This window comes from Callithrix jacchus, chromosome 9 (genome assembly GCF_049354715.1).
Source record: "Callithrix jacchus isolate 240 chromosome 9, calJac240_pri, whole genome shotgun sequence".
Lineage (NCBI taxonomy): Eukaryota > Metazoa > Chordata > Mammalia > Primates > Cebidae > Callithrix > Callithrix jacchus.
The window spans coordinates 135,290,734-135,305,110 of NC_133510.1; the positions used below are offsets into that span (position 1 = coordinate 135,290,734).

Sequence of the window (14,377 nt, forward strand, 5' to 3'; positions counted from 1 at the left end):
ATGAATATGACCAATCCATCCCAAGTAGCCAAAAAGTATGAGAAGCTGCTCCAGCTCACTGATCTGGAGATGCAAGTACCAGTTTAAGACATAAGATCTATTGGAAAAAAAAAAAAAAGACGTAAGATCTCTATTCCCATGCCCCGGACAGGTGAGCCTCTAGGGGAATGAGCACGCTCAGCCTGACACTAAAAAAGGGGGCATCCTCATGCTGATGGGACGTGGGATTGCTTCAGCCATTCTAAAGGCAGCTGGGCAAGGTCTGTTGACAGGAAAATGGCACATGACTCTTGTTCCCAGCACTGCCATGCCTGAGACTGCATCCTGTTATTTAAAGATGTGTGTTGCAGCTTTGTCATGTGGCACAAAGCAGGAACTGGGGCAGGCCTGTCACCGGGGCACAGCCCCGGTGTTGAACAGCCGGTGGCAAACGAGCTCGTGTGGAGGGACTTCTGTAGTATACCATTTGGCGAGGACCGCAAAATGCAGGGAAGTAGAAAGTGAGGCAGATATTTCCCCACACAGAATGTGGTGTAAGCACACACCCAGGTTCACACTGATGCAGCTGCTAGGCTGAGGGCAGCAGAGGCAGGCTGCCGTCCCTGAAGCAGCCGTGAGATATGCCTGTTAGGAAAAGTGTGCCCGCAGAAGTGCGCGCTGTCACACACATGCAGCGGCACGTTTTTGTGAGCCACAGGGGTGAAAATGCCATGCCTACCTTTGTTAATGGTTATCTCAGGGTGATTGGAATCCAGTTGATTTTGTTTTGTTTCTTATACTTTTATGTAATCAAATATATTACGATGAGCATATGGTAATATAATCGGAAAGAGATTTTCATTTCAAGGCCACGAAAGTCTTCCCAGGTAGTGTTTTGCTGTTGATGAAGTTGTCCGTCCACCCTTCATGTTGCTGTTTCTCTTTATTCTGTATTTAGTTTCTTTGCATATGTCTGGGTTCATATCTTCATCTCTGTTCTGTTCCCTGTGCATGTGTCTGGGTTCATATCTTCATCTCTGTTCTGTTCCCTGTGATTGTTTGTATTTAATATCCAGGCTTCTTTTAATTTGGAATTTTCTGAAAGAAATTTGTTTTCATCTCTTTGAAAATTATGCTGTGAAAGCTCTTTAATTGGAGCTTTTTTAGGGGTTAGCATTTAGCATTTTACAGGCAGATGAGCCTCCTGGGAAGACAGCAGACTGCATTGTCTTTTCTTTGTCCCCAGTGACACAGCCTTAAAGTGACACAGTGCATGTTTCCCTGCACTGTCTGTCCAGTGGGGTCACGTCTGCAACTCACAGTCTTAACTGAGCATCTGTTGTGGGTCTGGTAGTGTACAGGGGTTAAAAAGTTGAAAATGTGGCCAGGCACAGTGGCTCACGCCTGTAATCCCAACACTTGGGGAGGCCAAGGCGGGTGGATCACGAGGTCAGGAGTTCAAGATCAGCCTGGCCAACATAGTGAAACCCCGTCTCTACTAAAAATATAAAAATTAGCCAGGCGTGGTGGCGGGTGCCTGTAGTCCCAGCTACTCAGGAGGCTGAGGCAGGAGAATCGCTTGAACCCAGGAGACAGAGGTTGCGGTGAGCTGAGATAGCGCCGTTGCACTCCAGCCTGGGCAAGGGCAACAAGAGTGAAACTTTGTGTCAAAAAAAGAAAAAAAGATGAAAGCATCTATAATTACATGAGAATGAGATACCTCATGAGAGTGCGCTCACAAGCTAGTCCGTGAAGTGGCAGTTCTGGTTGTTGGGCTCAGAGAAGACAGATGCTGGAGGTACACCTGGAAGGACCGGGTGGAACATTTCCAGGTTGAGACTGGTGGGAGAAAAACAGGATGGCAGGTGGAAGGATGAGGTGGGACAGCGAAGAGTCATCCGCAGGGGCCTGCTGTTGGCTGTCGGGTGGCGTGAGAGCTGAGATTGGGGGCTGGCTGAGGGTGGCCTTTGGCGCCCCACGAAGGCATGTTCTGAGCCAGGGTAGACCTGGTGGAGGAGGGACGTGGACTTGTGGGTCACCATCTGCATCCCGAGCCCCACATGTTGTCGCTGTGTTTCCAGGTGACCGACTTCGCATTTTGTGTCTTTTGTTTGCAGACTTGTGAGTGGTAATTCCGTTGAAGAGAAATTGTTGAAAAATGGAACTAAAGATTTGATCCGAGAAGTGGCTGCTCAGGGAAATGACTACTCCATGGCGTTCTTAACTCAGGTACTCCGTGTTCGATGAGAGTCCCTGAGGTGAGGTCCGCCGTGTGGCGCATGGAATTGCATGGTGCTCACGGACTCCAGTGAGAAGCGGGGCCTCCGGCTCTGCAGCGGGTGTGGGTCTCCAGCTCAGGTCAGACACGTACTCGAACCTTGTTACTGAGGGTAACACGCATCTCTGTGTTCAGCGAACCATCCAGGAGCTGTTTGAGGTTTATTCTCCCATGGACGATGCTGGTTTCCCAGTGAAAGCCGAGGAGTTTGTGGTGCTTTCTCAGGAACCTTCTGTCACGGAAACCATCGCACCCAAAATTGCAAGACCTTTCATAGAGGTAAGAATACACTGAATCTGGCTGGAGAGCTGTACAGTGGGAACCGTCGGAACACCTGCGCTCTCCCCTGGGGCTCCGAGCACTCAGTCCCCACTCTTCCCTGGCCTGAAGCCCTCTTCCCTTGTCCCTGCTTTTGGAGCCTCCCTCCTCCCTTCTTTCTGTCATGGGGATTTTGAACTGTAAATACAAGTGAGGGGAATGGGGGCAAAGGTTGTGGACCACAGGCCTGTGTCACTGAAGCAGTTGCTGCCGTCTTCCTGTGTGCTTTCCCACAGTCTCAGCTCCTTCCCCTCCCTGTGGAAGTCCATCCCTGCCTCATTCTCTGGAGGCTCTGCTGGCACTGCCCCTGCTTCCCTCCAGCTGGCTGCGCTGGCTTCACCTCCCTGAGCAGAGCAGCCACCAGCCTGCACTCAGGTGTGGAGTGTAAGGTGCCAGTCAGTTGTGAAGACCGAGTATCAGAAAGAGCACAGACTGTCACGTTGGTTCTTTGGAATGCTGACTACCTGTTGAAGTGATAATATTCTGGCTGTCAGGTTATGTAAATATTTTACTGTTTCAGCGTGGGCACTAGAAGATTTTAGAGGCCATGTGTGGGTTCTTTGATTTCCCTTTTGGACGTGCTGCTGTGTGGACACGTCACAGACCCATCAGGGGGCCGCCGTTCCTCCCTGTCTTTGCGGCTCCCGCCAGAGCCGTGCCGCCTCGTGTCCTGGAGATGAAGGCCTTCAGCTGCCTTTGCTGTCTGAGTCCCCTCCTCCTCCCTGCGGCCCAGCCCCTCTTGTGGGCTGAGCTCACGTCGTCACTCTGTTCTGTTCCCCTGATCGCTCCTATTTAATCTTTAGGCTCCTGAATATTAAACAGAGCTTCTGGTGGGTGCCCATGTCTGTGCCTCTTAACTTGGGAGGAGTTGGCATTTCTGTGTATCTTTTCTCCTGCCCTGTTTGACTGCGGGCATGACTGCATTGGCTTCTCTGTATGTTTTTCTTTTCTGTGAAAGCGTTAAAGACCAGACTGGGCACACTACACAGCCCCCTCAGCACCTGCCTCCCGACACCCGAGATGGAGCCTCCCGCCCTCGTGGGCAGCCCCCTCCTTGCCTATGCTCAGCTTGTTCTCACCAACTCTGGTGCTGTCTCCTCTTCCATTTCTAAACATTACTCAGTTACTGAGTAAGCAAGAAATACTTGAGATACGACTGTCTTGGTCCGTTTGTGTTGCTGTAAAGGAATACCTAAGACTGGGTAATTTATCTTAAAAAGGGGTTTATTGTACTCATGAGTCCAGCAGAGTTCAGGACTGAGCATCTGCCTGGCGAGGGCCTCAGGCAACTTCTATGGTGGTGAAAGGTGAGGGGAGCCGCATGTGCAGGCCATGGGACGAGAGAGGGAGTGAGGGGGGCAGGCAGCAGGCTTTCTTCACTAGATCGGCTCTCACAGGATGAGCAGGGCGAGACCCACTCCCCCAGCCCCAGAGCGTCTCTGTTCCTGAGGGATCCACCCCTATGACCTAGACCTTTGAGAATTTATAATGAAAAGCCGGTCTCTTGCCCTGCCCTGCCCCCTGCCCCGTTTCTCACATGAGATTGTCTGTGTATAATTTCCTTTGCATAGAAATACCTGACAAATTGTTACGTATCAGGAGATACGGATCAACCTCGTTGTGTTTTGAGGAGGTAATACATGCATGAGGTTGAAAAAGGAAACACAAAAGTGTAACTGGGGCCAGGTGTGGTAGCGTGAGCCGCCGCCCCCAGCCAGTTGTGTCTATTTCTTCATGACTTGTTGGAGTTCTTTATTCTGGATAAAACGCTTTTGTTGGATACGCATGACGTATCTTTCCCATTCTGTGGTTTGTCTTTTTATACGCTGTGTGCTAATGGGAAGTTCCTGCTTCTGACACCATCCAGGGCCCACGTCCTCTGTCTTTATAGTTGGTGCTTTTTGTGCTCTTCTGAGGAGATTCCCTGCAGTCCTGAAGGCCACCATGCACCCTCCTCTTATTTCTTCTACATGTTGCATTGTTTTATGTTTGCTGTTTGGGTGCACCCCCTGTCTGGCAATAACTTCTGTGTATAGTGTCAAGGTAGCATTGTATAACTTTGTGGGTTTTCCAGATTGCCCTGGAGCAGATTGTACCCATTTCTAGTTCATATCTTCTAACCAAAAATCATACCTCCATCTCAGGTGTCTTTCGCCCACATCTGCCGGTAACTATCAGATGTGTGTTCCTGGCTGTTTCGGCAGATGAACAGGAGCAAGGAGCAGCTCCTCACCCTACCCTGCATGTCTTGCACTGTGACATGCTGTCTTGTATGTTTCTAGTTACCCATGCTGCATCTCACTGTGGACTTTCTCTGGCTGCCATAGCATCGGGCTGTCCATCTGCTGTGTGTTTCCTGGACAGCAGCTTCTGTCCTGTTGTGTCTGTCAGGAGCTGCAGGTAGTGGTGTACAGCAGGTCAGAGGTGGAGCCTTCTGGGCCTTTCCTGGTCTCGGAGCTTCACTGGCCCTGGGCACCCTGGCATGCTTTGTCTTCGTCAGTTCTCAGCAATTCCGTGGGGCCTGCCTATCCAGGTTGGTGCTAACATTAGGAAGGCCCAGGAGGTTTCTCTCTTCATTTTTTGTATTCCCTAAGTACCTTATTTTCACCTGTAAGAGGACCTCAAGGAAGGAGTGGGTTGCCTTTATGGAGACTGGCTGATTACAGTGCAGGCATCTCGGTAACTTTGCATAGCATAGCTCTTTTTCATTTTTTTGTTTGTTTGTTTTTCTTCTTTTTTTCTTTTACTTTTCTTTCTGTTTTTTTTTTTGTTGTTGTTGTTGTTATTTTAGGATAGCTCTTTTTCAAACTACCCTCATTTTAAAAGTCTGTCAGGACAATCTAAACATAGACTTTTCCTTAGGCCCTCAAGAGTATTGAGTATCTGGAGGAGGATGCCCAGAAGGCTGCAGAGGAAGGGGTGCCGGGACCACACACTGATGCTCTGTCATCAGACTCTGAGAACTCACGATGTGATGAAGAACCATCCCAGTTAGAGGAACTAGCAGACTTCATGGAGCAGGTTTGGGCGTGTTTTCCTTTACAACTAAATATTTTTAAATTTGACCCTTCTATGAAATATTTATGGTTTACTTCAACCAAGAAAAATCACTTTTTTGATTCAAGTGTCGGTGAGTGGGTTGTATAAGGAACTTGATTTTTATTAACTTGCTATTAACCCTATTCAAAAAATATATTTTTGGAACAGCTTACACCAATTGAAAAATATGCTTTAAATTACCTGGAATTATTTCATACTTCCATTGAGCAAGAAAAAGAGAAAAACAGTGAGGTAAGAGAATCAACTTTGGTCAGTACAAAAAAAATCTCAGTATTTTCAGAGTTAAATTTGATTTGAAGGAAATGTGACTTCATTAAATTAAAGTCACAAAAGCCACCAGTATGGAAACTAGCTTAAACTGAAGAGTCTTGAGAAGTCCTTAGGGATGGTGGTGCCTGTGCTCCCCTCCTAGGGACCGTGGGGCCTGTGCTCCCCTCCTAGGGACCGTGGGGCCTGTGCTCCCCTCCTAGGGACCGTGGGGCCTGTGCTCCCCTCCTAGGGACCGTGGGGCCTGTGCTCCCCTCCTAGGGACCGTGGGGCCTGTGCTCCCCTCCTAGGGACCGTGGGGCCTGTGCTCCCCTCCTAGGGACCGTGGGGCCTGTGCTCCCCTCCTAGGGACCGTGGGGCCTGTGCTCCCCTCCTAGGGACCGTGGGGCCTGTGCTCCCCTCCTAGGGACCGTGGGGCCTGTGCTCCCCTCCTAGGGACCGTGGGGCCTGTGCTCCCCTCCTAGGGACCGTGGGGCCTGTGCTCCCCTCCTAGGGACCGTGGGGCCTGTGCTCCCCTCCTAGGGACCGTGGGGCCTGTGCTCCCCTCCTAGGGACCGTGGGGCCTGTGCTCCCCTCCTAGGGACCGTGGGGCCTGTGCTCCCCTCCTAGGGACCGTGGGGCCTGTGCTCCCCTCCTAGGGACTGTGGAGCTTGTGCTTCCCTCAGTGTCTTTGATTTGATTTGCTGCTTGTGGGGTGACGGGTTGCGGGGCGGTATCTGTAGAGAACCCTTGGCTCTGAGACAGCAGGGAGACGTGGAACGGGGACTCGGGGGCTGTTCTGAGCTGCGCTTCTGATCCTGAACGTGCCTGCTACTCTCCCCATCAGGATGCAGTGTTGACTGCAGTGAGGGCGTGGGAGTCCTGGAACCTGAAGACCCTGCAGGAGCGGGAGGCCCGGCTGCAGCTGGAGCAGGAGGAGGCGGAGCTCCTGACCTACACACGAGAGGATGCCTACAGCATGGTACCGCGCCCGGGGCCCTCCTGCCCTCCTGCTCTCCTGCTGAGGGGCACTTGTTCAGCCTTGTTTGGCTTATTCAAAGTCTTTGTGCACTGACATGAGAAAGCCTGGGAGTTTTTACCCCCTCATACCAAAACAACCTCACTCATGTTCTCAAAGCATCATTTTCTTAAAAATTGACACTTTGAGATTGTCAGTTAGATACTGGCTTTTCCTTGATTTATATTGCCAGGTCTGAGTAAAACACATTTATAAGTCTTATAAATAGTCATGTCAATCAGACTTATTTGGAAGACTTAGTAAGTATGAAGGTAAATGGTGTACGGCTTATAATATGAAACTGAGACTTGGTGGAGTTAAAGCTTGCCTGTTCTCTCCAGGAGTATGTCTACGAAGATGCCGATGGGCAAACGGAAGTCATGCCGGTGAGTGCTGCCTCTGCCTTTGGGTCTGCATGGGCAGCTTGCTGTGAGTTCCACATCTCATGGGTCTTCTCTTCTTTTTGCAGCTCTGGACCCCACCCACGCCGCCACAGGATGACAGCGACATCTACCTCGACTCGGTCATGTGTCTCATGTATGAAGCCACTCCCATCCCAGAGGCTAAGCTGCCTCCCGTGTATGTGAGGAAGGAGCGGAAGCGGCACAAGACAGACCCCTCAGGTGCGCCCCCAGTTGTCGCATGACCTGGGTGACACTGGCCTGCGGAGTCCCCGCACGTCAGCCACTTTCTGCTCTCTGCCTGTCTGCTTCAGGGCGAGTGATAATCACAGGCCTCATAGGTTGTGTTTGCATTTCGTTCTAATTGACCGTGAAGGCCCAAAAGCGGTGCTGTCTTTGGCAGGTGCTTTCTGTGGCCTCTTTGCCCAGGCACCTCCAGACCTGCCCGACTGTTTCTTTTGCGTTTTGCCTGCCCCTGTGGAATTCCCTGGTTTACTGTCTTGCTGAAGACGACCTCTCTGCTCAGCTGCAGGCAGGAAGAAGAAGCAGCGTCACGGGGAGGCGGTCGTCCCTCCTCGCTCCCTGTTTGACCGAGCAACACCAGGCCTGCTGAAAATTCGCAGAGAGGGCAAGGAGCAGAAGAAGAATATTCTGCTGAAACAGCAGGCCCCATTCGCCAAGCCCCTGCCAGCTTTTGCCAAACCCACAGCCGAGCCTGGTCAAGACAACCCCGAGTGGCTCATCAGCGAGGACTGGGCGCTGCTGCAGGTGAGTGGGCATGGTCTTGGCGCCAGCAGTCACGACTGGTCATTTTTCTCCCCCACGTCTACTCATCCAACTCGGTACGAGGGAAGTTGGCAGGAGGGAAGACCTTCTGACTTTGTGTGTATTCACCTATTGTACCTGAAACCTCGTTCTCTAGGCTGTAAAGCAGTTATTGGAGCTGCCTTTGAACCTTACAATCGTGTCACCTGCTCACACACCTAACTGGGATCTTGTCAGTGACGTCGTTAACTCCTGTAGCCGAATCTACCGCTCTTCGAAACAGTGCCGAAATCGCTACGAGAACGTCATCATTCCACGAGAGGAGGGGAAGGTGAGCACGGTCTCATTTGTCCTGCGAGGAGAACACAGGCAGGTGCAGTGGCCTTGGCGGGCTCTTCACTGACTGGGCTTCTTCGTCCCTGTGAGGCTGTGGTGAAAGTCCATGTCCTCGGGCTCCTGGCGGACCCAGTGAGGTCAGGTGTCTGCAGGTGCCTTGCCTGTGGCATGAGCAGTGCTGGAGCTCACGTGGTGCTTGCTGGGATCATGCCTGGTGTTGGCAGCAGGCCTCGTACCTGATGTTTTCTCTGATACCAACGTTTGCACTGCCCGGTCATTTCTAAGATGGTGAGGGTGCCATCCGAATACTGGGTCATGTGTATATCCATTTTCAAGGAGGTTTTGGATGGATGAAAAGATAAGGCCTCTCGCTTTGTTTTGACCACAGCTGACTTAAAGAAAAGTTGGTTAGTGTTACCTCTGCTATTTTGGTGCCAAATGACGAGCTTGCTGCAACGTTGTGACAAGCGTAAGATTCTCTGTGTCAGGGTTAACAGCATTGCAGGTGTTATTTACATGTGGTATAGTCAATCGTTGGTCTTGCGTGTAGGAAGTCAGCTGTGTGGTTTATAGCTTGACCGCAAAAGAGGCAAGGTGGCCGGTCAGCAACATGCAGCATGCTGCGGCGTGCCCTCCCTCCAGCTGAGTCAGCCCTCTCCGTTCTGCATCTGGCTTTCTTCAGGCACCTCCTTCTTGGTGCTTGGCTGCCTTTCTGCCCTCAGGACAGCATCCAGAGCCCCTACACCAGCAGCCTGTGCATGCTCTGCAATGCTCGCGTTGCTGGTATCCACATCCCTCGGGGGACACGCTGCCTCACTTCCAGGACAGCTGTCGTGCTGGCCTGTAGGGACCACCTTTCAGTTCACCTCATGGAGCCCATCCAAACAGGAGTTCTGGGCGTGTCTTCTGGCGTGGGACGGGGTGGGGCAGGCACCATAGTGGCAAGCGCTCTGCTCTTCCATCACTCCACCCTTCCGTTTCTGATTCGCGAGGCTTGCATCCTCTCCGTAGGAGCCAGACCCATCCTCAGGGTGTGAGCGTCACACTCCGCTTACTTCTGTACCCACGCTTTCAGTCAGCCTTGTTTTCATTTTTCTAAAAACACTTTTCCCAAACTGTTCATTTGTTTGTTTTTGTTGAACATAGAAAAGCAAGCTTTCTCTGTAATACCCCTTTGTGGTGCCTGCACCGAAAAGACTTCCTGGAATCTTGCGTTAGGTTTTCTGTGTTCTGGACGCCTTTATAATAGCCATTACCTTTTCATGGAAAAAAGTAAAGCTAAAGTCTTTTTTTCTCTTACAGCTGATTTATGAAGCTAATCCAAAGAAGAAGGCAAAAATATTTATAAGGTGTGGGGTGATTTTTTTTTTTAAGATGAAGTTTCTTTGTTGGAGTTCAGTGGCTTGATCTTGGCTCACTGCAACCTCTGCCTCTCGGGTTCAAGTGATTCTCCTGCCTCAGTCTCCCAAGTAGCTGAGATTACAGGTGCCTGCCACCACACCCGGCTAATTTTTGGATTTTTAGTGGAGATGGGATTTCACCATGTTGGCCAGGTTGGTCTCGAACTCCTGACCTCAGGTAATCCACTTGCCTTGGCCTCCCAAAGTTCTGGGATTATAGGCCTGAGCCACTGCACCCAGCCGAGGGCAATGTTCTAAGCGTGAGCACTTTGTTAAGAGCCTGTGCAGGGAAGCATGGAGTAAGATTCAGTCTTAACCTGTGTTTTAGGAATCAACAGAAATCTGAGACCTAGGATTTTCTCTAGAGCCTCTTATTCTGTATGTAAAGGATGTGTTTCTTTGCATTAGAGGACCCCACGGTGACTTGCCAAGCCTCCTACAAGAGCCTCCAAGTCCCTCACACCCCATGGAAGCCTGTGATAGTGACAGTGGTCGGACGTGTGTGTGAGTGGGACAGCCCCACTTCTCAGAGCCTGCGGGGCTCCAGGGTACCACGTGGGTAGGGGCGTTCGTGCCAATTAGAACCTGCACAACAGCTCTGTTTCCAGACACACAGTCTTTCCACCTCTGGCCTGGCTCAGCTCAGCTCAGCCGTCCAGCGTCATGTATGATAGGCCTGGCCTTACTTACACCCCTCTTCTCCCTGCTTCCCTTTGCTTCCTCTTAGGCTGACAGACAGGAGGAAATGCTTCCCTATATAGTGCAGTGTTCGGAAGCAGACTGACGCGATGTGGCCTTGTGTGTTGGTTTCTAGTTCTGGCTGTCCTTGGTGTTGCTTTCAGAATTTAGGGTGTTCCTCTAACAGTGGAGGATATGTGTGCACACAGACACGCCCGTACCCGGGCCTGTACTGCTGTGGCATGTGAGAGTCTTGGTTTTCGCCTTGGCATACTCTCTTAGACGCCTGTTCATGAGAATGACCAGAGTTTAGAGGAGCACGGGGAAGAGCCCTGGGTGAGGAAGGAGGTGCTTGAGCTCCGGTCTTGACTTTTCGCTGCCTCTGTGACCTGGAGCACGGGGAAGAGCCCTGGGTGAGGAAGGAGGTGCTTGAGCTCTGGGCTTGACTTCGCTGCCTCTGTGACCCTGAGCACGGGGAAGAGCCCTGGGTGAGGAAGGAGGTGCTTGAGCTCTGGGCTTGACTTCGCTGCCTCTGTGACCTTGACCTTGCACAGATGGCATCCCTGGGATGGTTGTTCACTTCACAGAGGAAGGAGTTGCTTTAAAATTCTGCAGGGTGCTAAGATGTCTTGGGAGTAAGCAGCCCACGTTTCAGTCACATTGTTTAGCTGTGCGATTTATGAAGGAAAGACCGCCAGGCACAAGCACGACTAAAGACCCCCAAAAATGTACTTTGAGATACCACTGGGCTTGCACCAGCTTCACTGTCCACCATGGACAGAGGACAGTGGTGTCCAGGGCAGTCTGTGCTGCCCCTTGGTGTTAGCAGGTGAAGGCTCACAGCCTGCTCTCACCTGACATGTGACCTCGGGCACTTTGCACACCTGTTTTGTTCCCTCAGCCCACAGTGGAGACCTTCTCCCTTTTGGGGTGATTATGGGACTTATGTGAGAGAACACCCAGAAAGAGTTAGTATGGGCTGGGGAGTGTCATAGCAGTCTGCAGGAACAGCCACTTAATGCTGCTGCTGTTGGGTTAGGCTCAGGCTTGGAAAGAAGGACTGAGAAAAGGAAGTTTGTGTCGAGCGCTGGCGAGTTCAGCTTCAGGCTTTTCCCACCCAGTGAGCCCTGTATCCCGTGCTACCTTCTGTCCCTACTGCCTAATTTGGGTGTACTCTCTTCAATTTCGTTTCAGAGTAAAAACAACCGTCCTCTCCGTACGAGCCAGATCTACGCCCAGGATGAGAATGCCACACACACCCAGCTGTACACGAGCCACTTTGACTTAATGAAAATGACCGCGGGCAAGAGGAGCCCCCCGATCAAACCTCTGTATGTTTCCCAAGTTCTCATGTTACATTAATTATGACTGAGTGGATTGTGTGAACCTTGGTTTTGATGTGGTTTTAACATACTCTTCTTCAGATATTTTCTTTATTTAGTAATTGCTGTCTCACCGTCTATACTGCAGGCTTGGCATGAATCCCTTTCAGAAGAACCCCAAGCACGCGTCTGTGTTAGCAGAAAGGTAGGTATTTTTCTATTTGTGATACATTTATTACTTTTGGGAAGGATTTCCTTCAGTGTCATCTGAGTTGAGTGAGTTCAGCAAATAGTTATGCACTTAGCGTATTCAGGCATCAGCTGGACATGGTATCTCGCAGAGCCCGAGGGAGAGACGGCACTTCTCCTGCTGCGGGACGGCCCCTGCCCTGCCTCTGTGTTACGGGGATTGTCCCTGCCGGCCCTCGCTGGGGAAAGATTCTGACAGATGTGATGAGTGTGCCAGGGCTGTACGGTCCACCACAAGGGGCTGTGTTCCTCCAGCCCTGCCTCTCAGGCACTGATTTTGTTAGCCATGTCTTTTTTTTTTTTGGAGTCTTGCTCTGCTGCCCAGGCTAGAGTGCAGTGGCGCGATCTCAGCTCACTGCAACCCTCATCTCCCAGGTTCAAGCAATTATCCTGCCTCAGCTTTTCGAGTTGCTGGGATTACAGGTACCTGCCACCACGTGCAGCTAATTTTTGTATTTTTTTTTAGTGGAGATGGGTTTCACCAGGCTGGTCTCGAACTCCTGACCTCAGGTGATCTGCTCGCCTCAGTCTCCCAAAGTGCTGGGATTACAGGCGTGAGCCAGTGGACCCATCCCAGCCATGTCTGGGATGAACATGTCACTCTTAGGGGTGTGTGAACTTCCCTGAAGTTCTGCAGGGGAGATGCCAAGAGGAATGGATGGATGGGTAGATGCCAGCAAGTCCCTGGGGTGAGACTCGGATGGCGGAACCCCAGAGTGGAACCCTAGTGCTAGGCACGTGGGTATCTGCAGTGTTTCTGACCATTTGACTCTTCCTATAAAACGTTGAAAAGGAGATCTGCTTGGTGTGTGTCTGGTTTAGGCACTGTTGCCACACAGTGGCAGTTGGAGGCTTCCTCATTCTGTGGCCCCCTTTCCACATAGTGGCAGAGCGGTCCTTGTCAGAGGGCGTCAACTCAGAACCCATCTCCCAGGACTCCCTTCTGCCTGTGCTCTGCAGTTGTCTGGGCCTGACTTTTGGCCCTGGGGTGCTTCCAGAGTGCTGGCAACCATGCGCCAGGCCTCACTGACCACCCTCCATTTTCAGAGCGCACTGTTGAGAGTTGAACCCCTGCCCTGCTGCTTCCCTCACAGCTGGCAGTGTGTCTTCAGACCTACTGCACATTTTACCTGTTGGTTTTCTGATGGGAGTGCTGTGGTCACTGGGACTCTAGTGCCTGGAAGCCCAGACCAGGCATTTGATTCATGTTGTCAATTAAATGAAGAGTGAATTCACCGAACTAATATTTATTGACCTGCTGCGAGCCTGCACGGTGTGGAGTCTGGGCACTCCGTGGGGAATGAGAGGCGCAGTCCCGCCCTTCCTTTACCTCACTGGAGATGAACTCGAGGGCGTCCTCACAGTGGGGATAGATGGTGATTTTCCAGAGTACAGTGCAGGCACATGAGGCGGAGCTGTGGGTGTGGGGGCTGCCGCAGGTATGCTGGGGATGTGTTCAGAGATGCTTCTCCCAGAGGGTGGGTCAGCCTCAGAAGAAAGAGGACTCGGCGCCAGGCTGAGGACAGGGTCCAGGCGGCTTCATCTCCTGCAGGGCAAGCTGGGCGCCTGGCTTGATGTCCTCATCTCTTGAGCTGCCCTGGCATGTGACAGCATGGTGTGTAGGGTACTTGTCCACCTTAAAACTTGCCTGTATGTTTTTAACCTTTGCATCTGTCTTTCAGTGGAATCAACTATGACAAGCCGCTGCCTCCCATCCAGGTTGCATCTCTCCGTGCAGAGCGAATCGCAAAAGAGAAAAAGGTAGTGGTCTGGGCCCTTCTGCTTGAGTGGGAAGATGTGGTGGCTGTGACTTCATCTAGGGGGTGTGCAGGCCAGGTTCGCCCCTCCAGTGGCTCCTCTTCCTTTCCGGCCCCTTAGGCTCTGGCTGATCAGCAGAAGGCACAGCAGCCGGCCGTGGCACAGCCGCCCCCGCCCCAGCCGCAGCCCCCACCACCCCCGCAGCAACCGCCGCCACCATTGCCACAACCACAGGCAGCGGGCAGCCAGCCGCCAGCAGGGCCACCAGCTGTCCAGCCCCAACCCCAGCCGCAGCCCCAGACCCAGCCACAGCCTGTGCAGGCATCAGCGAAGGCGCAGCCCGCAATCACGACGGGGGGCAGTGCTGCTGTGCTGGTGAGCAGGGGCCTCCCCACTGGCTTCCTCTCCTTGGGAAGACACCCACACCCGCACTTGCTTCAAGTGCTTTTTGTTAAAACAGAGACTTGTTGCCACATTTCCAGCCTATAGGCCTTCCTCTGAAGAAATGGGTAAAGGCTCAGTCTCACCCTACAGGAAGTGTGTTTTCATCCAGATTCTGCCATTTCTCT

At 51.9% G+C, this 14,377-nt stretch overlaps 1 protein-coding gene across 41 annotated transcripts in view; it reads left to right on the forward strand.

Moving 5' to 3' along the window:
• The window catches only part of EP400 (E1A binding protein p400), a 131,327-nt gene that overhangs the window by 91,976 nt on the left and 24,974 nt on the right, over positions 1-14,377 (forward strand). For all 41 annotated transcript variants that reach the window (XM_035258235.3, XM_035258238.3, XM_035258247.3 and 38 more), the window contains 13 exons: positions 2,097-2,208; positions 2,393-2,536; positions 5,438-5,596; positions 5,783-5,866; positions 6,729-6,863; positions 7,241-7,285; positions 7,369-7,522; positions 7,827-8,068; positions 8,223-8,396; positions 11,674-11,810; positions 11,950-12,006; positions 13,733-13,811; positions 13,929-14,183. In XM_035258235.3, the coding sequence (XP_035114126.1) occupies positions 2,097-2,208; positions 2,393-2,536; positions 5,438-5,596; positions 5,783-5,866; positions 6,729-6,863; positions 7,241-7,285; positions 7,369-7,522; positions 7,827-8,068; positions 8,223-8,396; positions 11,674-11,810; positions 11,950-12,006; positions 13,733-13,811; positions 13,929-14,183 (1,777 nt within the window). The remainder of the gene's footprint in view (positions 1-2,096; positions 2,209-2,392; positions 2,537-5,437; positions 5,597-5,782; positions 5,867-6,728; positions 6,864-7,240; positions 7,286-7,368; positions 7,523-7,826; positions 8,069-8,222; positions 8,397-11,673; positions 11,811-11,949; positions 12,007-13,732; positions 13,812-13,928; positions 14,184-14,377) is intronic.